This window comes from Cyrtonyx montezumae, unplaced genomic scaffold (genome assembly GCF_038088225.1).
Source record: "Cyrtonyx montezumae isolate F1298 unplaced genomic scaffold, pur_monq_1.0 scaffold_5, whole genome shotgun sequence".
Lineage (NCBI taxonomy): Eukaryota > Metazoa > Chordata > Aves > Galliformes > Odontophoridae > Cyrtonyx > Cyrtonyx montezumae.
Window position 1 is genome coordinate 7266207 of NW_027072056.1, and position 24419 is coordinate 7290625.

The 24419-nt window shown below is 39.7% G+C and overlaps 1 protein-coding gene across 4 annotated transcripts in view; it reads right to left on the reverse strand.

Annotated features, from left to right (window-relative positions):
* Window positions 1-1982: 1982 nt before the first annotated feature.
* Window positions 1983-24419, reverse strand: part of PAX3 (paired box 3) — a 61400-nt gene continuing 38963 nt past the window's right edge. For all 4 annotated transcript variants that reach the window (XM_065748609.1, XM_065748610.1, XM_065748608.1 and 1 more), the window contains 4 exons: window positions 16618-16783; window positions 15299-15513; window positions 3226-3472; window positions 1983-2711 (listed from right to left, as the gene is read on the reverse strand). In XM_065748609.1, the coding sequence (XP_065604681.1) occupies window positions 2677-2711; window positions 3226-3472; window positions 15299-15513; window positions 16618-16783 (663 nt within the window). In that variant the 3' untranslated portion in view covers window positions 1983-2676. The remainder of the gene's footprint in view (window positions 2712-3225; window positions 3473-15298; window positions 15514-16617; window positions 16784-24419) is intronic.

Genomic DNA, 24419 nt, shown 5'->3' on the forward strand with positions numbered 1-24419 from the left:
CCAAGTAATCCTTACAGCTCTGCTAACAGTTGCTATGGCGCATCGTAAATCAGGAACCAGCTTAGTCCCTCTGCCCCAGCTCCCACTTCTCCCAGAGGAAGCACCACTTCTTCCAGAAAGCACCTCAAAGCAGGTCTGCAGGAGTGGAGAGAAGGATGCCAGCTCAGTCCCCCCCCAGCAGCTGGAGTGGAAGAGAAACGATGGCAAAGGTGGAGTTAGATTCTTTCCACCTGCAACAAAGGTACACCTCTCTGAGGAGGAAGCGATCACAGACACCATCCAGTTACCAACTGTGCAAGCAGCTTTTATCCTGTACTTGTGTGTTTTGCAAGTAGGTAAAAAAGGCTCATTAGAGCTTTGTAGCAAGGCTAGGACAGTGCACAAATGCCAATAGCCAAGTACTCAGAAAGGGAAAGGCACTGGAAAACAAACAAAAACAAACAAAAACAGAAGAATGAGAAGCTTAGGGCAGGAAATAGTTGTTAATAAGAGACTTAAATTGCCATAGAAATTAAAAGTGTACCAGAGAAACATTACCTAGAAGGGAAAAAAGAAATCCCCTCTCCATATTTCAGCATTTTTAAATGCCCTCCTTTCAAAAATGTTACTCTTTCATTTTTCAACTGATAAGATAGCTTTTTTTTACCAACAATGAAATAAAAATAAAAATTAATGGGAGCTGAAAAATTCCATGTGGCTGCTTCCCTTGCAAAATGGTGAGGCAATTAAATGCCCACCAACCTGGTGTGCCACTGAGATGTATTGCAATTGTTTGGAAGGGTCATTTCCCATGTTTCAGTAGCCTTGTGCTTAACTCTGTTAACAAATTCCTGAGGCTTTTAAGGATGAAAAACTGATCAGTACAGAAGCTGCCCAGAACCCATTCATCACTGGAGTTCTAGCACTGTGTGAAACCATCCTAGCTGACCTACTTGTGCTGAGTTTACACCCTTCAAATGCACAGCAAAGGAAAGAGGCTTTTATTGTTGGCAAGAAATACAGTACTAACAGTGCTTGACAAATGACAAACCCAGACCTCTGAGCAGCACGCACAGGCTGCCCAGGGCTACTGCTGCTCTGGAGTGTGTGCAGAAGACACTAACATAAGGAATACACCTTGAGTTGAAGATAACATGGTTTATTTCTTCATGATATTCAGATTAAAATGTATCAATGTATTTAGCACAATACTACATTTTAGGACAAAATCATCAGTGCTTTGCAAGTCTTCATAACTGTTTATTCATTATAAATAGTAAATATTTACTGAACTTTTTACATGAAAGACGTTTGTTTTTTGTTTTTGTTGTTTTGTTCTTTTTTTTTTTACAACACGTTGTTGGTAGAGGCTGCAACACAAAGAGATTTCATTTTTCCCTCTCCCTTAAGACCAATGTGCGATCTAACCTCTGTACTGAATCTAGTCTAATGCACTACTTCATTGCCCTTAACACTAAAAGGAATGTATTTGTGTTCTGCCTCTCTCTTTGTTTAAAGAATAGAGAGAAATAAATAACGCCGCCTTCCATCTTCCTGTTCCTCTCAACATCACAAAACACAAATTTATTGACATTCTAAAATGTCACAATGCAAACTTCTTGTAAACCTTGGTTCCTATCATTATTTCTATATTGGATATCATTGTATAATTTAAACAACTGCGTTATATACAGGTCCATCTCTGTTCGTGTCCTGTACATCACTAAAAAATGTAAACGTAATCATTTTTTCTTACTGTTTCCTGAAAGTGACCTTTAACTCATGATTAGCAGCTGGATCGTAGCTGTCCAGCACACGGCAACATTTCTGTATTTGATCATTAGGAATTATGCACTGCAAAAATAAAAGTACCTGCAAAAATATAGTTCTGATTCTATCTATACGACTTTGGATGATTCCAAAGTTTGTGTGAGGTACACAGTATTGCACATTGCTAGGCAGTTGTGAAAAAAAATCAGTCACATTGATTTTTTTTCCTCCATGTTTGTTCAAAAAGGTTCAATGCGATGGACCAGGAAAACTCCACATTAAAAGATCAAATGTATTTTTCAATGTACACGAGATCTTGTCTCTCGATATAGCAAAGCTTGTAAGTGACATTTATTGACAACATGATTACAGAAGCATGGTAAGATAACCAGTAAGTTGCTCTGGAAGTCTTTTGCATTTGTCCTAGCTTCCTATGGACTGTGACGTTTCCTCTTGATGACAATTTCCAGTGTGTAACGAAAGAGGTTCTGCTGCCCATGCTTCAGAAACTGGGCAGCTTTAATGTTAGTCAGCACTGGATGTCAGATGAGTCAGAGTATGCAGAGCTTAACTGCTAAATTTCAAAATGTTCCATTTGTCCCAATCAATGCACGTTAATTTCAACAGAAAACGGAATGCTTTGCCAGGCAGCAATATTAAATTCTGCTCTGTTTTGTATACCCACTCATAATGAACCATGTCACATTTCTTTACTCATTATTGCTTTTGGCCTTTGTCTTTTGTGTAGCTTTGTTCAGTCTTCAGAAGTCTACTAAAAGCTATGACTGGAGAGAGCAGAACAAGCCTGCGTCTCTCGTTGGGATTGCCCCAGTTTAGACTGCAGTGTGTTGAGAAGATCCCTGGTATCCAAGCTCTGGAGTGAGACCGGAAAACAACACCAGCTTTAACTTGAAGTGGACAGTTCATTTATGCAATATCTGGCTTCAGATAATGAAAGGCACCTGCAAAAAAAAAACGAAGCTTTTTAAGTCATGCTGTGACAACCTCGCAGCATGGGGCCATGCCAACTACAGGTTGACATTGTCATATTTAATACTGATATATCAAAGGAAAGGGACTAATATTTTTATTCCTAGGACAAGTTTGACAAAACTCTACGTATCTGGGATTATATACTGTAATGATTCTTGAGCTGACCTCATTAAGAACATGTGTTTCTAATAATGGAATGCCAGTGGTTATTTCGATTTGGACAACCCTTATGTTTTACCTAATGGCAATCAGGTTTCATGTCTCAACAATTAATAACATCAAGATGTTGTTGACATCACTTAAGAAAATAATTATGCAGCAGAAATCTTGCTCCAACAATCCGCTATCTCACCAGTGTGCTCCACTCAATTTTGGAGAGTAGTAGCCATCAGCCACTGGGATCTGTTCCTGTAATTTTCTTTGTTACAGACAAAAAAAACCCCACATACAATTGATAAATGATTATTGCGTCTCAGAACTCACTTTGTCCGTACTGTCCATACTGGTAGCTGGTGACAGGGTCCATGCTGTAGCCAGTGGTGCTGTAGGTCGGTGGGCAGTAGGACTGGGATGTAGGCAGGCTGTCTAAACTCTTCATGTGATCTAGGCGCTGACTGCAGCTGGCTGAGACAGTGGTGGTGGGCTCCAGGCCCCCAGTCAAAGGGGACAGGGCATAATCAGTTTGGGGCTGGTGAGGCACGCCACCATGGTTAGTCAAGAGTCCCATTACCTAAAAAAAAGGTAGAATAATTGCGTTAAAACACATGGATATTGTTGTATGAGCTGTAGGAGTCCTCACGGCTTTCATTGGATTTCCTAAAACAGGTAGACTTAGTATTCAACCTGTGCTTTAGCTGGCTAATACAGAGAGCAGAAAAAGCTGTATCATCCATCAAAATAAAAACTGATGGCTAGGAACCCACAAAATGCAGTACTGAGAGCAAAGTAGGAAAAGTAATTTCAAAAACTGTTGTGATCTCTGTCTGTCTGATCCTGTGCCCCAGCCAGGATTCCTGCAGGTGTTTATTCCTTGAGGACTCAGTAATAATGGAATAAGAAACAGATAGTGACTCTTCACCCATATAGTTCTGCATGGTCTACCGACACAGAAAAGGTATGAAAAAGTTTACATACATTTATTTTAATCTGAGTTCAGTAGTTGCTAAAATGAAATTAATTTGGAGTGAATCACAGCAAGTAACAAAGATTTCCAGCACCAAGATGGACATAAATGTGTGGGGAAGGGGCAGAGCAGCACTAACTCCTGCCACTGGATACACTGCATGCTGGTCTCAAGATGGGAAATGTGAAAAGGTGCTGCTCATTATACCAGTTCTCAACTTAATCCTGAATTAGAGGAGGCAGCAGAAATGGTCTGGCTTTCCAGACTGAGCTCAAGTCAGCAGTGCTGTGACTCAATAAGCTGCCCATACACAGACAGTTATAAAATCAACAACCGAATTGAGAATAAATGGAAAGAGATTACTGGAAAAGATGTACTTGTCTCTACAAAGGCTCAGCCCTCTCAGCTGCAATTTCCAGTAGAAAAGCACAAAAGATTTCAGAAGCACCTGTGCTTTTGAACAGGAGTCAAGGAGGCTGCAGTGGTGTTCTTGAGTTACAAAAATCAACTCACTTCATAGGCTGGTGTGTATTTGCATTCCCAGCACATCCCTACAGCACATTTTGAAAGTAAGTTCTGTTAAGAGAATTGCTTTCTTCTGCTGGACAAACTTGCATTTCAAAGCTTGAGAAACAGTTTACACATTAAAACTGAGGGGGAAACGTACAGCTTCTGCCAAAACAGCATAACCTGATAATTTTAAGTTGGCCTTCCTCCAAAAAAGCATTACAAATATCTGACACATTATTTTTGATAACCATTTTCCTAAACTGCACTTACCCTAACCTACCAAAAAAAAATTACATTTTTAGTCTATTTTGTGAATAATAAATCCATGCACACACGAATATGTCTGGTTCCTAAAGTTTTGGTGTCCCTTCTCAAATTGTATTTATTTTCCATTGCAATAGAGGACTTCTGTTGCAGGGAGTTCGTAGTCCCAGCTCTGCAAGCTCCAAATTCTGTTTGTTTTTAATCAATAAATGAAACAAGCCCCAGGGATCACAATTAGAGAGTAGGAAGGAAGATAAATCCCAGCCTTACATGTCTGAGAAGGAAAAGAGCAAGAGGCATAAACAGGGTTCTTCAAAAACACCCAGATGCCTGCATCACACATACAAATCATGCCTTGAGATGCACTCAGGACATCTCATTGTGAAATTTTAGCACTGAAGTTAAAATCACAAAGAACTTGGATTCAAGTATGGAATTTTATATATTTTTATATATAATTATGATCAATATATAATATTAATTCACTTTTTCTTTATAATTTTTCTTTATAAAAAGAACTTGAGATTAATATGACACAATTTAAAAATCTTTAGAATTGACATTAAAAAAATCATTGTACTGCAACAGCAACCTGAGTGGTACTTTGTCACAGAAAAACCCACTGAAAGCTGAGGTTACCAGACTCCCAACTTTTCCTCCTCAGACTGGATCCTGAAAAGTATTAAAATTTTTCAACATTATTTTAGTGAGTTCTGCTAGCTTAGAAGATACCCATATTGTTATTGTACTTTTGGAATGTGCTGTGATCATGAAAACGTAATGTGTTCAACAAACTGACATTGCATCAGCAGCATACAATGTCTGATATATTATACTTCAAATGAACATGGGTTATATTAATATTCATCCTTTAGAATTAAGGTTATGAACTTAAAAGAATAAGAAATTCCACCACCCCCCAAAAAAACCTCACATATCTTTACGTAAACATTTATGTTAAAAATTGCTGCTGTGACAAATATTTACATTGGCACAAGTATTATGGTTTTGACTCCAGTTTTGGACATTCATGGTTTATCAGAAATCTGAAATGAGTACACGAGCCTTTCCATTCCTGCACAGCACCTATGTAACCCCAAGATTTATGGCATTTTACCATGTTCTGTTCCAAGTTCAAGAGCAGGGAGAACAGCCTGAGCTTGTGCTGTCCCCACAGCCCTGCTGGAGACCTGATGCCAATCCTCTGTACATGAGCTCTCATATCACATCCCATCTCTGCCAGGAGTTTTATGATGGATTGCTAAATTGGGCAAATAGCTATTTTGCCAGCCACATGCTCCAAGTACATTAACACTTTTCTGTTTAATGTTTTCAACAGAACAGAGCCCAAGACAATTTATTTTTGTCATTAATTGATCAGAAAATAGTACAAGCCTTTAAGCATCTTTTATAAGATGCTCCTAATGACACTCACTGTGGAGAAGAACTGGCACAGCACCGTATCTTTGAGGTGGGGAAAACCAGAGGAACCATCTTCACAGAAATGTCTTCTTCAGAAGCCTTAGGAATCATGCTGTAGCTGATTAGTATCTAAATAATTAGATTTTTGGTTATGTCTGTTTTGAAATCTATAAGGGAAGTAGCCTTAGGGCAAAAGTCTTTCATATGGTATGTGCCATGACCTTATCACCCATACAAGGAGTTACAGGAAGGGCATGGCTGACTTTCACCTAATCAATTAGATAGCCATCAATGGGCCACGTCTGCAAGATGCTCAACGCCCTCAGCTACTAAGCATACAAAAGACACATGAAGATCTGGATTTTGCAACTCAGATCTTCTGCTAGTATTAAACAGCATAATACTAAATAAGTAAACAGATCTCTTTCTTTTTTCATTAAGCATTGCAAAACATTTATTCAGTCCACATGCCATTCAAATTACTGGAAAATGTGTACTTGCCTCTGAATTAATTAGGGCAAATTGAAGTAGTAATTGTCACCCTCACTAGTCTGGATCTCAGAGAAGTTAAAAGAAGAAAAATCAAGGGCAGATCTAACATCAAGAACTAAATGCTGCTGAAACCATTCCATTTATTTTAGAAAATAACTCAAATAAATGCAAAAATCCAGGCTGGTTTGCATTACATGTTTTGTTTTCCTTAAAAAGAAAAAAAAGAGTTGATCTGTAGCCTGTGGGTTTTTACAATAAAAGACAGTGCATATAATTAATAAAGTAATTATATTCTGTTAGAAAATGAAGGCGTGTTTAGGAATATCAAAAAGAACACTGTGAAACGTAACAAGTCAGCTCCACAGAAGAGTTTTCACAGAGCACATCCCAAACAGCCAAAACATTCATTGAAACAAATGGAGCTGATGGAGTTGACACAGCATCGCTAGGTGAGGTTCTCATCCAGGGGGAAGGGAAATTGAATGATGAGAGCTTAAACACCACGCACACAAATTCTGGTCCATTATCAGCCATTAGAAAATATTTCTAACAAAATAAAGTCCGTAAACTGAGACAAAGCTCAGTCCATTTAAATGAGGCACTATGGGCCCTTAATGCGGTTGGTATTTTAGGATGTAGGACCTACCATAAGCACAATAAAATCCTCATATGTTTTAATTCATTTACGCATGCCTGCATTTAATATGCTTTGTGACCATGTCTGCAATTAATATGATTTATGAGAAAAGAACATGTGCAATATTTTTTGGGTACAGTGATACATTTTTTCCCCCTCCTGTGAATGAAAGATTTAATGAAACAGCTCAAGGAAAATTGTTGGCAGTTAACGTATTAAGTTGAACTGACAGAATCACGAGTAAACTTTAGTGGAGTTAATGATATCCTCTTATCTGACCCTGACACATTTGCAGCATGTAATTTACAGAAGCTCTGTCCAGGGAATCTTGACAAATGCTCCTAACGATGTCAGGGCAATGTTCCATTCTAATGTAAAACAGATGTGGGTCAGATACCCTCATTCATCACAAACACTGCAAATTTCAAACTCCTTCTGAGATGAATGGCATTACCTGCTGTTAACTTTTTTTGCTGCAGAAAAATCTCTCACACACAAAATACTGCACTGCAAAACACATAAACGTGTTTGCCCTAATGCACTAGAATGGCAGATTTTAGTACATTGAATAAAATTAACTAGCTACATGGATCTATACCTATAGGATCATAGATCCATATTTCTGATTCATTTCTTAAACATGAATATTTCTGCTGCATATATGAAGAAACCCAAGAGTAAGAACTTTGTGCCAACTGGCAATCACTTGGAACCAAATACACGGTTAATAAAAATAGGAACAAATACACCGACTTTGAAGATCCAGAGCTCTGACCTTCTGTGCACTTGAATCAAATGAGGCCTCATACTGATTTCACACCACTAGACATCAGTGGTAGCTACACTGAAATCAGAGAAGGTGCAGTGGTGTACCATTTAGGACAACTGAGAGGATAACTTGATCCTACAAGAATTATATTTTTAACTACAGGAGATTACTGATGTCCACAACATTACCACAGTTTGTCACTAAACCAGTGCCTTTTTTCAGGCACCAGATCATGGGCTCACAGGACTAGGTAACTATCAAAATAATTAAGAGAAACTCTCTAGATCCTGTTGCATGGAAAAGCTTCAAAAATGTCAAGACTGAAAAGGAAAAACAGAAGGCTCAAAGATGAATATATGTTCCATTGTCTATTACATATTATTTTTATAAATTGTATGTAATTTAATATAATTATTTATCATCTCAAAATGATGAGGCAGTCTTAGGGATTGCAGGTACTGGCTTGTGAGTTTAGATCGTTAAATCTGGTGATATTACTTACAGCCGTTCATAGCACAGGGTTAGCTTTCCCTTTCCCTGGAAACTCTTCTCCCACATACTGCTCAACCAAAACAGAGAGAATCCAGCCATCATCAAAAACTCAAGAGACAGCCAGACTCACACACGCCTTCCCTTCACAATTGGAATACAGCATTCTGCCTTCTGGAAACTGGACAAACAAGAACCATTATGTTTTCTTTTTTTTTTTTTTTTAATTTCAGATTCAAACACAAGTTAATTTTGTCACTGGCAGAAGGCCTGGGGATGTATCTGTGATGCTTTTACAGCACGATTCTCACTGAACTCCGTTTGGCCCTATTACAGCCATTACATGGTCTTATGTGGCTGGATCAACCAAGGGGAAGTTGCTACAAAGTCCTCGCCAAATATTAAAAGAAATATTATCCATAAATGTGAAAAAAAATGACAAACACTGCTGAAGCAATCCAACTGGTAAGGAAGGGTTTATTCATGAGGCTTCCATTAGTGTCTATGCCAAGGACTCTAATGCCAGGTTAATCATCACCAGGACACACGCAAACATATTTTGCTATTTTGACTAGGCAAGACTAAGCCTCGTAGCATTCTGACTCAGCACTCAGGTCTTCCTTTTATAAGAAAATGATTACTGTTACTGATATCCTGGCAAAAATCGACCAAAAAATTAAGCAGTTCTCTCTTGAGGGTTAGGAACTTTTGAAGCAAACTGAGCCCTACTCATTTAAAGACAGCAGCATTGCTTTCTAGAGCAACTTTGCCACAGATTAAATTTTGCACTTTCTGATCCCACTGCAGTATGGGCTTTTCACTGAATCATACTGTGGTATTTTTAGCATCCTCCTTTAGAAATCTAAAATATAGAACATAGTTACTCAAGCAAGCCACCAGTGATTACTCATGACAAAGCCCTCATTCATGTACCAGCCATTAGCTGAACAAATATGCAAGTACTTACATTCCTGTAGATATTTTCATTTTCTAAATTCATTAAAGAATTAGAAGTGCACCAATGCATGCAAGCCACGTGTTCTATGAAGAGCTAACTCATACTTGTGCTTAGGCAGTTCAAATTTAAATTCTATGTGCAGCAAACACAGGACATTACTTGAAGAGCTGCAGTGCAGCTGGACGCTCATCTTGTACATATCATGATACAAATCGTTGTGGAAGCAGGAGAGTCAGTCTTGTGGGAATTCTAAAACTGTCAGTATCACAGAGTACAAAATAAGAATTGTTTTGTTCCTTATGATGTCTGTTAAAAAAAAAGCAAAATTACCATAAAGATTTGTTCAAAGATGTAAAAAATATTATATATCAGGGATGATGCTCTATGCTAAAACATTTTTATTTGTGTTTTAAACTCTGAGGCAAATAAACATCATGTTTTTGTTTTAAATGGGAACTGTTAGGGGTAGGGAAAACTCAGGCTTCATTTTCTAAGGAAATTTTCACCTGAAAAAGATTTATCATGAAGCAGCACCCAGGTGTAAGAGCAGAGAAACAGACAGCATTCAAAATCAGTGACTATTTAGAAATATATAGATTTAAGAACTGTCAAATCTTCTGGATAAGCATTGCCTTCTTATAATGCCTACAGGAAGAAAAAAGAAAACCTCAAACACTGAACTATAAATTTGCAGCAGTTTGACAGCCATAATTTGAAGAAAGTACATGATTAAAAATCACTGTACTTACTGATAAGTTTTATACACATCATGTTACTTTAGTCTTACATTTTCATACTGATTTTCCAGCAGAGTCCAGAGCCCTTTTCTTTTCCTTTATTTTTTTCCCTCTTCATATTTCTGAGCAGTAAGAACAGACCTGTTTTGAAAGGCTGTATTTTGCCGTCAAAAACATTCTGGCAAGGAGAAGGTGAAGTTGGAAAAAGGCTCAGGGGAAGAAGCTGTGGTGGGCGTTCAAATAAGGTCACCAGTTTATTGTTTCAGTTATACTAAAAAATATCATTAATCTATATGATAAATCCGTTCATGTATTTCATATTCGTAATTACAATATTTACAAAATTATGTTATTATTTTTGCAAGGTAGCAATTATGAAACTATTGAATCTCAGGTATTTGTGCCGTATTCCAGAAACAGAAGTGATCCCACCGACTGAACCTTTTCATTCTTTCATCTAACGTATATATTTTTGCTAAAAATAAAATAAAATTCCGCTCATTAAAATCATATCATGTGAATTAACTTTCTTTCCCACAAAGAAATCCCTGATCCCTTGGTTGTTAAGTAAAGAGTTCTCAAAGCCAACACCACTGCGACAAACATCATGAGCTTTTGATTGTAAGGAACTTAGAACTAAATAGTGTGTTTTCAGTTGTGTGGTAATTAGGTGATGTAAAAGGAATACAGAATTAACAGTTGTGTTTTTTCTTCCTTCCCTGTTAATGAGGAAATTAAAGTTGATTTCAGCATTCTCTTTAACAACAGATTAACGAGACAATATGAATATATCTTAACTGATTCGACAGCTGCCACCAGGTCTATACTTCAGGTTAATGAAATCCAATGCTCACATAGACTTAAGCCAGTTACCCAGGATCTATCTCGCCAAGAAAAGTTACACGTTCATTCTTAAACTCAGGCAGTGAAAATGTTTTGACGGTAAAAGAAAGAAACCCTGAGACAGCTGCAATTTTACTACTGTTCACAGAATCGTTTGGGATTTTCTTATCAAGATTAGTCTTCAGCTCCAGGTAATTGCATGAGAACTGCAAAGTTTGAGACTATTGTGATCTTTTGCACATTCAGCATTCAATCCTCATTCCATTTAGAAAATACAGTCTTTAAAGCTACTAGTTAGGCTCAGTTATAGACAAAAGACAGCAGGAGTTTTCTAGAGGGCAAGGAGGAAAAGAGAACCTGATGCCCAGCAGGATACAGGTTGTACACATTTGTTCTTTCTCTGTTAAAAATTTACCAGAGTATCCTAAAAGTTAACTGCAGGAAGCAAGTAGCCTCATGGGCCGCAATGTGAGCACAGCGTTGCTGCTCACTCTGAACACAAGAGCAGCCTGAAACAGCACGCTTCCAAACCTGTGAACTGTGTAGGGCAAACTGTGCTGCTTCGACATTAATAGAAAGCACATGACAAGGTCAAGGGATGCCCATGTACACCGGAAAAGACTTTCTCCTTGTCTTAAATGAAGCAATTCAAAATACTGAAATCTGTCTTGAAAACAATCTGCTCTCTTGTAAGGCCATACACCTGCAGCTCTTGCAAGACAAATGTTATGGCAGTCTGTCTTCTGCTTTACAGCCAGAGAACCAGGGCTGATTGTTAATGCCGTGCTCAGAAAGTGCCACGGCAATTCAGAGGCACGCTAACTTCTGTACATACACATTAACCCATAGATATGCTATTCCCTAACAATTTGAGTTAACCAATTTTTGTTAAAAGAAAATGCGCTAAGCAACTGAAACCTAATTTGAAAAGGAAATACAATATCTCCATAAATGTATGCATGAAAGCCAAGAAGCTGCATAATAGGCATAGAAAACATAAAAATATGTGATTTACATATATTACACACTAATAATCTCCATTTTGACATTATTTTTAGAGAGCTCTGGCTGAGATGGAGTGCTTGTGGTTTGGTTGTTTTTCCATCCGATACAAACAAGGACACTCCTAGCTATCAGTTCCCCAGGATATCCATCATTGTCTTATTCCTGCAGAAGCCGATCCTCTACAGGTCTGTGGGCAAGGCTCTCACCACAGCCAGGTGGTAGCAAGGAAACCAGATGCACAAGAAGAGCCATCCATCATCAGGAGGGGATCTGCAGATCTTGTCTCAACGTAATAAAGGGCTGAATGTTAACTAGGTGGGACCTTTCCTATTCTCTCATTGTTGTAAACAAGAATACTTTTTTATTTCCTTATAAACTACCAGCCTGCAAGACAGCTACATTAAGTTCTGCTTCTCAAGATGTACAGGTCTCCAACTTCCAAGTTCATGGCTGAAGTGATAAAAGTTACAGCACCCTGCTCATTTCCCCTTTCCCTCTGTGCTTCACTTAGTGCTTGCCTTGAACATGTCATTTTGTCATACCCAAGAGCAAAGTTAGAAGGGAAACATCCCACACAGAAAATAAAGCATCCACAGAGGTTTGCATGTCAGACTCAATTGGAATAAACTGAAGTCAAAGGGAAGAGGAGGTTTAAGTCTGGTAAGACTATGATCCCTTCAATCTTAATATTAAATTTTGTTCTGCACATTCTGGGGGTTTATTTTTCACTCATTAAAGATTATTTGGGTTCAGACAAAGCCCCCGCCTTCTCCCTCTCACTGAAGTCACTGTAAATTCAGCCTTATACACAGTATATCCAAAGTGCTTTTCTGAGGGAGACACTGATGGGTGGAAACATTATTTAATTGCTCACACACCCATGCTTACTGTGGTCAAAAATCCACCAGCTAGACTAAAGACCCTCTCTCATCAAAATTCCACACACATGCAGGGCACTGCAACGTGCCCACTCAGCAGGAAAATTCCTGATTCTTTCTTAATAAAAAAATCCCCAGTGCAGAACTGGCTTTAAGCTTTCTGGCTACAAACACCTGTGGTGCACAGCACCCAAGGAAGCCCAGCAAGGGGATCCTCTGGGACCCCCCAAAGCCAAGTGAAATATGTCTTACAACCAGTAGCATAGCACAGACGTGATCAATGCCTTGTGCTCATCCTTCAGGCATAAAGCACAATCATTGTTTCTTCTCTGGAATCACAGTTGTTTCACACAATGTGCAGTTTTATGCAACAAAGAAGACAGAATAGCTACAGAGAGACGAACTCTGACTACGCCATTAACCCCGAGGTTTCCCGGTTATCACTGAGGTGCCAAAACCGTTTCGTGTAAGTGGATGTAAGTGATCACCTGTGTGCATTCAGAGATGAACACATGGCATCAGTTTCTGAGTGATCAGCTTCCTTCTAAGCTTGTTAGTAAAGGTGCAGAATAAAGACAGCAGCTCTAAAAACCAGGGCAGAAAAAGGTTTACAGTAGAAAATAAAAAAAAACAAAAAACAAAAACAAACCAGCAGAAGTTTCATAGCATAAAGACAGAGCCGGGTGTAAAGAAGTCCAGCAACTGATTAAAAGAAGTCTAATCTGCTCCAGAATCTCCTTTTGATTATATCGAACCTCAAATCAGCAAGACTTTGGGGAGGGGAAGCCTGGCCTCACTGTTTTGTCCCACTTTGCCCAGACATCACAAGATTTCTTTACTGTTGTGCTCAACTTCTGTGTCACAGACAATTAGAGCTTTGTGAAAGAAAAAAAAGATCACATTTTCCATAGCCAGAACCAACATACATTTAAACTGACACTAACAACTACCTTTGATGGATTAACGCTCAATCCTAGAAAGATATTTATATCCAAACTCTGGAAGCCTTGCACACTATGAAACCAACCATTTTAAAAGTCATGGCTTTTGTTGAAGATTGCATTTAGAAATCAGAATTCTTCAGAACAAAATCCATTCAAGTCTTGGTGGAAGTACATCCGTTTGTTTTTTTCTGTTGGTATTTTTTTCTCAAGGTTTCAAGCCATAAAGTTTTGTACTCCACTCTATGCTATAGGAATCTGTGAAACTTAATTACATTTACTGTTACAAAAAAGGGTTTATGAACTCTTGCCTTTGGGCAAAAATGTTTATTTCATTGCCTTTGTTATTCATTCTTTTCAACTCCAGTGCCTTTGAACTTCTCAGCTGCACAGAGTTATCACCGTTGCACAGGAACTAGGAACTGTACTCCCGAGATGCAAACCACAAGTTGAAGAAAACGAAGGAGGCAAAGATATACGAGTCGTTATTTTGGCCACCCTTTGTGCCATTAAAATCTCATTTTCTGCCTATTAGAATGCCCTCTCCCTGCTTAGGCAGTGGTGATAGTCGGTGATTAGTGTGTAATTGAGTATAATTGTCTTTTCACTTTTCATTTGTGTCATTCTGAGCTTCTCTCTGTTTTTCTAACCACTTCGAGGAAAAAAAGGGTAGAAAGAAGATGAAGCCGTTAAAACTCTCACTTTCAGCCCTGAAGAGATTCCTGATTGTAATTATAGATTGCATCCTCTTTGTGACTTCTCAGAATTTAGTGGACATCTTTCCGAGCACCTGGGCAAAGCTCTAGCTAATAAAATAAACTACCATCTATTCAAGTTTAACTAATAATGTCAGCTTCAGACAGATGCCTCATGTAGGAAAATTTAACCAACCTTCTGACACTCAATTATCAAGGCAATTTATTAACGTGATTTCCTAAGAAGAGCTCATGCAAATTAGAAAAACAATTATGGCAGTCATGCATTTAGACATTGCCGAAGAGCAGTAATGCTCCTAATTTATGTATTTATAACTCGATTATAGCTCATCTCAAGGTGTAGTGTTCAGCTCTCAGAACAATCCTCGCACCACTTGCTTGTAATGTTCCCACAATATCTGGTAAAACCATTGTGAGGTTATCTTGAAGAGATTTTATTCACACAGAAGCTACGAGATGTACTTTCTGTACCCAGTGCTGGATCTTCAGGAAAACAGCAGTGCGTTACCAGTGCCTAACGACTGAACATAAACACAAACTCTGTATGATTTCATTATAAATCACTTGAAATTAAATATAAGCTATGACTCTAGATTCAGCCAGTAGGAAGAAAAAAAAAAAAAAGAAGGAAACTAGCAAACTGAAATCATGTGGCTTGTATAAAGAATACATTATGGTTTAAATTTGGCAATTCATTATACTGTGGCCTGGGGGAATAGACTCTTTGGTTCTGGTATACAGCAAATCCTCTGTCTGAAAACACAGGACTGACCTGAGGTGAAAGGCCATTGCCAATGGCAGGGTTCATGGGATTTGAGGGCCCGGACGGAGGCACAAAGCTGTCTGTATAGCTGGAAAATCCATGCCTGGTGCTGGGTAGGCAATAGCCAGTGCTGCTCTCTGGGTTCGAAGGGAGGCTGCTTTGGTGTACAGTGCTTGGAGGGAGAGGCTGAGGTCTATGGACCGTACTGCTTGGATCAGACACAGCTGGAAGCAAAAGAAACACGTTGATCATTTTCCTTCTCTTTTTCTAGCATAGTAAGTTCATTATGTGAAGCTCAACTTGATATAATTTCATCAGAACCTGCATGGAAGTACTGATTAAATTGAACGGTAAGCCTCCAACACTGCTGGATATCTGGCTGGCCAGTAAAATTGCATAAAAACTCCATGAAATCATCATTATTAAATAGACCATAAAAGCCATAACAGGCACTCAGAGTTTTTAGACAATTCTCAGCAAGTGCACTGTTTAGAACTGACACCACAAAATTATATATTGCATATGAAAATATATTTTAGGTGATTTATGTGATTATATATAAGCACATACACACACATGTAAGCTTACACATGAAAGAAAAGCTTAATTTGTTTAGAAGACAAGCTTTCCCTTTCTGGTCATAGCACAGAAATTCTGCTGTGATCTGCAGTGAAACTAACAAGGGATGGGAAAAGTCCTGGGCTTTTGAAAATTCCATTACTCTGATAATCTGGCAACAACATTCAACAGTACTTAGCATAAAAGTCTCACAGAGGGATCAAGGAGAACACAGTAACTTGGCTTATGCAATCTCTCATGTGAGGATTTTCTTTAACAGTAAAATCTAGTAAAGACTAGATTTAAAGGTCTGTTTTGTTTTCTCCAATCTAGCAAAGTTCACAGAATTTCTGGTGAAGTTATGACAGATTTTTACCGTGCTGAGATTTGCTACTATCTGATGCACAACAATGGTCTGAATAGCTGATTATTTCCACTGGGAAGAGCTGGGAGTACTTAACAGAAGTTTCAAAAGCAACCAAGAGGACAGGACACAACTGCTGCGTCCCTCACACCACACCTCTGCAGTTCATGAGGCTATTATTTCTCTAATGATAGAACTCTTCACATCAAACCAGCTTTTTCTTGCAGTGAAACAAATTAGAATCATTACGTATGTAAAACAATCAGACTTGCAAGGTCATCACTATCAGTCCCTAAAGTAGCCAGTGTCCTTTTCTCTACATTTTGAGAAGGAAATGTTTCTGCAGTGGATGAGCATGAGAAGCCCCCAGTAGCACTCCCTAACCGAGTGCCTGTTTGCTGTTTACCTTGTGGTATGGATGTGGGCTGGTAGGACGGCTCAGAGAGCTGGTAGGTCGGCAGAGTCGGCATGGCGCTGGGTGGGAACCCTCCTGGGATCAGGTGGTTGAAAGCCATCAGTTGGTTGGCTCCTGCCTGCTTTCTCCATCTAGCACGGCGGTTGCTAAACCAGACCTACAAATGATTTAATTAGACATATTTGATTTCTGTGCATTCAATAAAGGTGCATCAGAAATAAGGGAATCATATTTAAAAATGTGAACAGTTTTCTCAGAAGAGAGTGAGAGAAGGTGCGCATTGGGCACATCTGCCCTCAGCACAGAGCTCTGAGGCACACAGAGAGCCCTTGGCACACACTTCCATGCTTCAACAGACAGGATGCAGGAATCCCAAAGCCCAGTTTCCTCTCAACTATAGCCTCCTGAGAAAGAAGCTGACTAATGTTTTCAAGCTTTAGTGCCTTTAATGGCTATTAATCATTGTCCTTATTGTGCCAGACTTAATGAGAAAGGGAAAACATCTCTCCATTTGATCTCAGTGCCAGCCAAAGCTATTTGGTCTGAATTATTTTGTTTTTGCATTTAAATTGCTGACAAGTCAGCAGCATCCCTTGATGCACTGTTGGAAGGTGCTTATATTTATATGCTGGGATGTTACATTGCCCTAATTATCAACAGAACTTTAAGCTTTTAATTTGAAGAACAAAAGCTCCACAAAGCCCACCCAGCAAGTTGTCATATATTCCCATATGTACAAAACATCTTTCAATAAACTCAACATTAACACTAGATCCGAATTTCAGTACTAGATCAGTATTCCAGAACCACTCTGAAATCTGTTCCTAGGACAGGGTATCAAGCAGGTGAGTTCTGGATAAGTGCAACAATTCAGCTTTGCTTTCTACCAACAAGTGATTCCTTCACATCATTCTCAGCTCACGCTCTGTTTTCCAAACCTTTGCTGGCTCTTATTGCCTCCAAGAAAGGAAGAGGCAAGACCTCACTGACAGACAGTAAGAGCAGCAGCATGTAGGTTAATAGTGGTGTCAGGAGTGACTACATGTCACTAGTCCGAAGGGCAGGCAGGCACAGTAGGGGTCTCAGACCTGGCGTGTGTTACCGCTGCCTTGCTGCAGGTTTAGAGCATCTTCTGGTTTAAACCTTTTATGTAAGGACAACTACAGGAGGAAAGGTTTTACATTTTATAAACAAGCAGACATTATTGCTCATGATTGTAGATCATGAAGCAGCTGCAGCTGATCAATGAGAAAAGGGGCTAACAGTCAGCAAAGGTCTCACATGGTACATCTGCTCAGCCTGCAGGCAGTGCAGTCTGAAGGCCATGAGGCACACCAGCTCCTGAACCACAAGTAGAAGTATTTGTAACAGTAAGCGAGGTCTCAGATCTGTCACTCTTCCAGCAAGCAGCCCACGCCAGCTTATGAATCAGCCATCACAGACTACATTTCCAGGTGTAACATTACAGGCCATAAGCTGCCTTTATGTGCGGGTGTAGAACATTTTGAACTCCCTTGCTGACATTTCAGCCTGAATTTCTTACTCCTCAGACTTCTTCCATATGCTTATGCCCCTCAGATTGCACCAGTCTCACGCTCTTTTTGCAGTGTCCTTTGAAGATGAGCAAAAAGAAAGAAGGGGCAAGATGCTCTGAAGAGGGAGAAAGGGGCTCTCTGAAGAGCCAAAGTGCACTTAGGGAAGGATAATGGAGGTCACAGAGGGAGTGGGGAACAGTGAACGCACATTATAATTAGCCCACCCAGGTCATTAACTGTTGCTTTCTCCATGACACCCTCCCTTATTTGGGTCAACAAGGTTATCTGGTGATCTTCAAACGCCTTGGGAACTTAGCTGAACAACACTGTGTGGATTACACTGAGGAAAATGGGGCAGTGCGATTTTATTTCCTCCACAGATACGGGTCTGTCGTCTAGATTAGAACTTTCTTAAAAGTTGAGTCAGATCTGAAACTAGAACTCAGCAGCAGCATTAATGCCAAGTGTTATGGTTTTATTTACAGATTATAGGTCTTGCTTACATTTAGCTCATTTTATAGATGATCCCTTTTCCAGAACCACAGAGACGTGCCAACCATCACAGGAAGGGACACGCCCGGAGGTAGCCAGAAGCCCGTGGCAGTGAGCACGTGCAGGAGCCCTGCTGGCAGCCCAGCCACCATCTGGCTGCTTTACCACTGCTGGGCTGACCAAAGTGACTTCACCAAAGCACTCAAAACAGCAGAGTGAGTTTCTACCAAACGATCCTCTGCAGAACATGGCTACAGGAGTTTGTCCCACACAAAGAATCTGCTCTTTTGCAAACACCAAGGACTCACTGCCACAATAACCACGTATGCTCTCTGCCACCCAGTGATGGAGAGGCACAAAAACATCTTAGCAGCAAGCACCAGGGGCATCATCCATGTATGTTCTTGTTTTCCTTGGATTTTAATGGCCTTTGGATCCACCTTGGTAAAAGCAAGAAGGAATTATCTTAAAAATGACCATGAGCAAGTCTCCTACAGTTACTATCACACGTTTTCACAAGTGAACTCACTCAAGCTCTGATTCCTGAGTGTTCCAAACACAAGGATTTTTATTGCCTAGCATGGCCCAGCCCTTCTGACATGATGGCCTGTGCCTGAAATGCGGTGGGCCTGACTTAGATCCATAAAGCAGAGCTGTGGTTTGCCACCATGTTTGACTCCTCACCAAGTAACTGCAGACCTCAGGTGTTATGTGAGATGAAGCACAAAGTGGAAATAATCTAACAGCAAGAAGAAAAAGAAACATGAAGAAAGTGAAATGGGAGAGTTAAAAAGTTGAAAATCAAATTAATAAAGTCAAGACAAAGTTGCTCTAAGCTACATAACTCAAACATTTATGTTTTGCGTAATATTTGTTAAAATGAGTCAGATGCCAAACTTTATACAGAAGCAGTTGTACACTTTGTAGGTTAACTGAAATGATATCTTTTTAAAAGTATGTTATTCTACTTAGATTATATTCAGCCGCCTTAATTTATTCTGAAAAGTCCAGGGAAAAAAAATTAACACCTAGGAAAAATCTGCATGCATCATTGCCACTAATTAAAGAAATCTTGACAAATTTTGCCAGTATTAAGACAAGGCAAAAATAATTACCACAAGCCACCATGTATGCTCAGAAGCATGTTGTAAATACCCAGAGAAATGCTTTCTTTTGTTTGTTCATTTCCAGCACCACTGAAACACATTTCCATTCAGTAAATTTCATCAAAATGACAAAACCCCCATATTATGAAGTGGACTTTCCAAATCTAGCAGATTCCCCACAGCATACTGCTGTCCTTCCACAGCCTCACTCCGAGCACAGCAATCATCACCTCTGTGCTGCAGTCACCACAACCACACCGAATTCCCTCGTGGAAGCAGAACACTAGATAATAGAGCTTCTGCCTTTTAAAGACTCAAAACCCAGCATTCTTACGCCAGCAGACTCGCGTCAGAAGAAATCTGACCTGCCCATGCTGAGGCAGTATTCCTTAGCTCTAAATTAGGGCAGCATTGTGCTTGGTGATGTACAAACACGTGCACAGGCAGAGAAAGGCAGCCTGCAGGGTGACCCCAGCACCCAAAGCGAGGCCGCGCTCGCAGCCAAGGCACGTTTGTGTTGGTGAGACACCCCAGCTTCAGTGTCGCTTTCAGAGATGGAATATAAATTACTCTGATTTGGAAACAGAGTTTAACCACAGAGCCTGGCCAAAATGTACATCTCTGAAGGTCTTGAAAACAGAACTGAAGAAGAGTGAGAGCACAGTAAAAAAAAAAAAAAAAAAGAGTAATTTAAAGGAAGTAAGCATTGGAGACCCAATTTTTTACACATCTGGAACTGGACTGACAAAAAGAAATCACTCTGCAATATTTAATATTAAATAAGTATAATATAATTTTGTATGTATATATATATTGCAGTGCTGTTAAATGGATTGAGTGACCTAATAAGTTTCTCCCATTTCTGCTTTCTAATATTCAGATCCTGCTTTTTATTATCATTTTTCCTTTAAGTAGCTTGCAAGTGACCATGCCAGCATCTTACTTTGTTGATCTCAACAGGATACTCCTTAAGAGATGCAGTTATTCACTTGGGAACATAGCAGTGTAATCGGCCCTGACATCTCAACAGCCTGATCACAAACACAGAGTTCTCTATGTGCTTTTAAGGAAAAACATCTCGAAACCACCAGCACAAAACATCTGAGATGTGAATTTTGCAGGAAACTCGTGGATATTTTGTTAAAACACAGTCCTAACCATTGCAAGCATGAGTGCCAAAAGCACGCGAAGTCAAAAGACTGAGGTATTGTCAGCGACACTTCTCCTTTTAGCCAAAGGGCAATTTTCCCCCATTCGCCTCACCATACTTTCCACATACTTACCTCCTTGCCACATTCCCACCTTTTCCTCCCTCCAAAAGCAAAAACAACAACAACAAAAAAAACCAAAGGGAATGAGGACTTCCAGCTACCTCCCAACGTGATCCAACGTACTCAACTCTCACACGTTACTGTGCCTCAGTCCTGCACAACTACTTGTAAAACACTGCAGCTGAGTAGTTCTGCTACTCAGTATATTGACTAATAAGCACAACAAACTGGGTATCTATAAATTAAAACAATTTGAGTCCATAGGCAGTAGGGACCAGAGAAAGTGAACCAGAAATTGCATACTTTCTCCTCCTTTATGTTTATAAAAGTCTTCTTAGGCCTGCATGTGTTTATAGTTGGCTAATTTACCCATTTGAATTCCTGCTTTACCTCAGGAAAAAAAAATTATACTGCAATTGCAAGGTTATCTACTACAAGAATGCACACAGCACTTTCTTTCTGTATCCTATATATGATGCAAGAGGGACAGCCTCAGAAAGAGGGACTATAAATTTTCCATAAACCACATTAGGAATATCTGTAAAGATCTGCTGAGAGGTCTTAAATGTTTCTGAATCCATCCCACATTCCTTTACCCCATCTCCCCATAGGACTGTGCAGCTGGAGCACAAGCTCAAACCATTCCAGAGGAGCTGAGTGCAAATAAAGATTTTTTTGGCACAGGTCCCTCCTCCCCTGATTTCCCAGTGAATGATTCTCACTGTTTGCTACTGAGAAGAAACTTTTAAAGCTACAAGATTGGACTTCAGATCTTTCAAATCGTACCAGCAGCTAAAGAGTCATCATTGCTACTTTCACCTTTCCTTACTCTATCTTCTCCAAACCGTCTCTTCCTTTCCACACGTCACAGTGCACAAAAAAAACCCAAACCAACATCCAGTCACATCTCTAAAGTAGTAAAATATTACTAGAGTTTTTCTTCTGGCTGCACAAGACTTTGGAGCCAATGGGACTTCTATTTACGGATGAGCTTTCTACAAAAGCTCACTGCAGGGTTGACATGAGAATGTACAAACCCATCCCTAGCCTATAGAGTGAGGCCCCACACTGCTGCCAAATTCACCCGGTTCATCCAGGACTAAAAATAAGCCTGGTGCGGGAATCCAGAAGTGGCCAGAGGAGACACTACCCACTTCATTCCTTATGCGTTGTTTGTTAACAGGAACCGTAACCGAGCTTCTCTGAAGCTCAGAAGGAGCCTTTGATCTTTATCTGCAGTGGGGAAAATTTCACTTTTGGAATTAGCCCCCAGGTTGATTCAGTAAAAATAGGCCAGAAACCTGAAGAGTCTACACTGCAACTTAATGATGGCTTAATGAGTTTCTATTGGAAGTCTATGAGTTTAATTCATAGTATGGAAAGCTGTAACTTCATATTAAAGAGGATCACTTTTTTCTTTTTTTCCTCTTTTTTATTTTTATTTTTTAATAAAAAAAGAGCCACTCTAGACCTTGGGGACTTAAGTTTCTGAGTTGTAATGTTGAATGTACAGCGCAAACTAACTTTTCCCTTCCTGATGCATCTAACACGCAGAAAAGAGCCAGGTGCCCCTGGAAGAGACAGCTGAGGCCGCCCTGTTTCCACATGACATCTAGGCTCAAACACGAGGGAGAGACTCCCAAGGCCCTTGAACACAAAGGCACTGTAGGAGGAATTCTAGGGAGTGTTTTAACTTCTTACATGCAATGTTTAAGTACTTGTGATAATTATACATCTTGTGATTCTTGCAACATGGGGTTTTTCCAACATTTATTACCCCAGAAGCCTTTCCTGTCCCCACAATTTAAATACACAAATAACACCAACAGTGTAAAGTCTGTTTTCAGTTGCTTGTAGCTTTCAAAAAATTCCCCTTAGGGGCTGAAACATTCTAAATTTGATCTCAACCCAGAGGTGGCTTTCCCCACCCCCCTTCAACCAGCCAGCTTAGAAACATGTGCTCGGTCACCCTTCAGCAGTAAGAAAGTGAGAAAAAAAATCAGTTTGGAGGTTTAAGACTCTTGCTTTCATGCATGTTCAGAGATCACCTTGGGAATAGAAGGAAAGAGGATGCATGGGAGTGGCAGTTAGGAAAAGCAAAACATGGAGGGACTGAAAGAATAGCTCATTCATTCGACTGCAATCAGTTAAGCATCAATTAGCTAACTTCCTAGACAGTGTGAAACAACTCTATGAGATATGTCGTTAGAAAAAATTCCATTAGAAAATCTCAAGAGAAGAAAATATTGTTTCAGTCTGCAAAGAATACACTATACTCTTGTACACAATATTTAATCAAGTAGCAGCCAAAGAGATCTTGGTATATATATACCTATAAAATTTGGTATCTCTGATCTCTGTCATACTATTACCAAAAAAGCAGTGTGACTAAGAAAGCTTGAATGCTGCATCAGTATGGCTCTCCAGCCCTCTCAGGCTCAAGTCTCTTAGGGTTATTTCCTTTCACAGGTCTTCTTTTATGTCATGCCCATCATAGGTGGCTATTTTAAGGAGCTATAGAGAGGTGCTGAATGCTGATAAGGAAAATCCTGTATCCCTTAATCCACTGCTAAAATGCTCTGCCAGCCCTTCAAGGGTACCAGGCAGATGGAGTGCACTACAAAACTACCCAGAGGCTGACTACTTCAACCCCAGCTCATCTCTAAGCCAGAAAGGTTTTGTTCTGGTGTTTCAATCATTGATTGACTGGGAACTTTCTTCCATGCTGGGTTAGGCAAAATATCCATATGTCAGAGGTACTGGGGAATTTGTGTGGCTATAGATCATAGGAGTGGTGTGAGACAAGATGCGTCTCAAGGGAACCAAGGAAGCCATAAGGAATGTAAAAAGTCACAGGGTTAAAGCCACATTAAGACAGCTGTTATGTTAATGAGAGTTCTGCTTTTCTTCTAGCTGTGGGTCATTGATTTAGAAAAACACGAACAAGGTCTTTTTTATTTTATCATATCTTTCCACTGAAGCTAACGTAAACCATCATATCCTGCATCCAGTTCATCTTGCTAACGGGACATATGTAGGAAGCTATCCTTATTATGCTTGTGCGTGGATGACTTCCAGGGTTTGATCTGGTCTTACCTGGCCCAAGTTTAGATACAAAGCTGTTTTGCAAGCATTATACCTAGTAAACATTTTAAGAGAGTCATGCACCGCTGAGTTTGCCCTCCAGATAAATTTGTCCATACATCTGATTTTCTCTCACAGTCATAACAAACACTTGCAAGAAATTTGGTGTGAAGTCTTCTGCAAAAACATTTAGCAGGTAAAACTGACAAAGTCAGGATTCTTCAGGAGAGATACTCAGTAAATACAGGCAGGTTACAATGGACATAATTGTCTTACACGGTCAGAGGGATATTCTGAACCGTCTG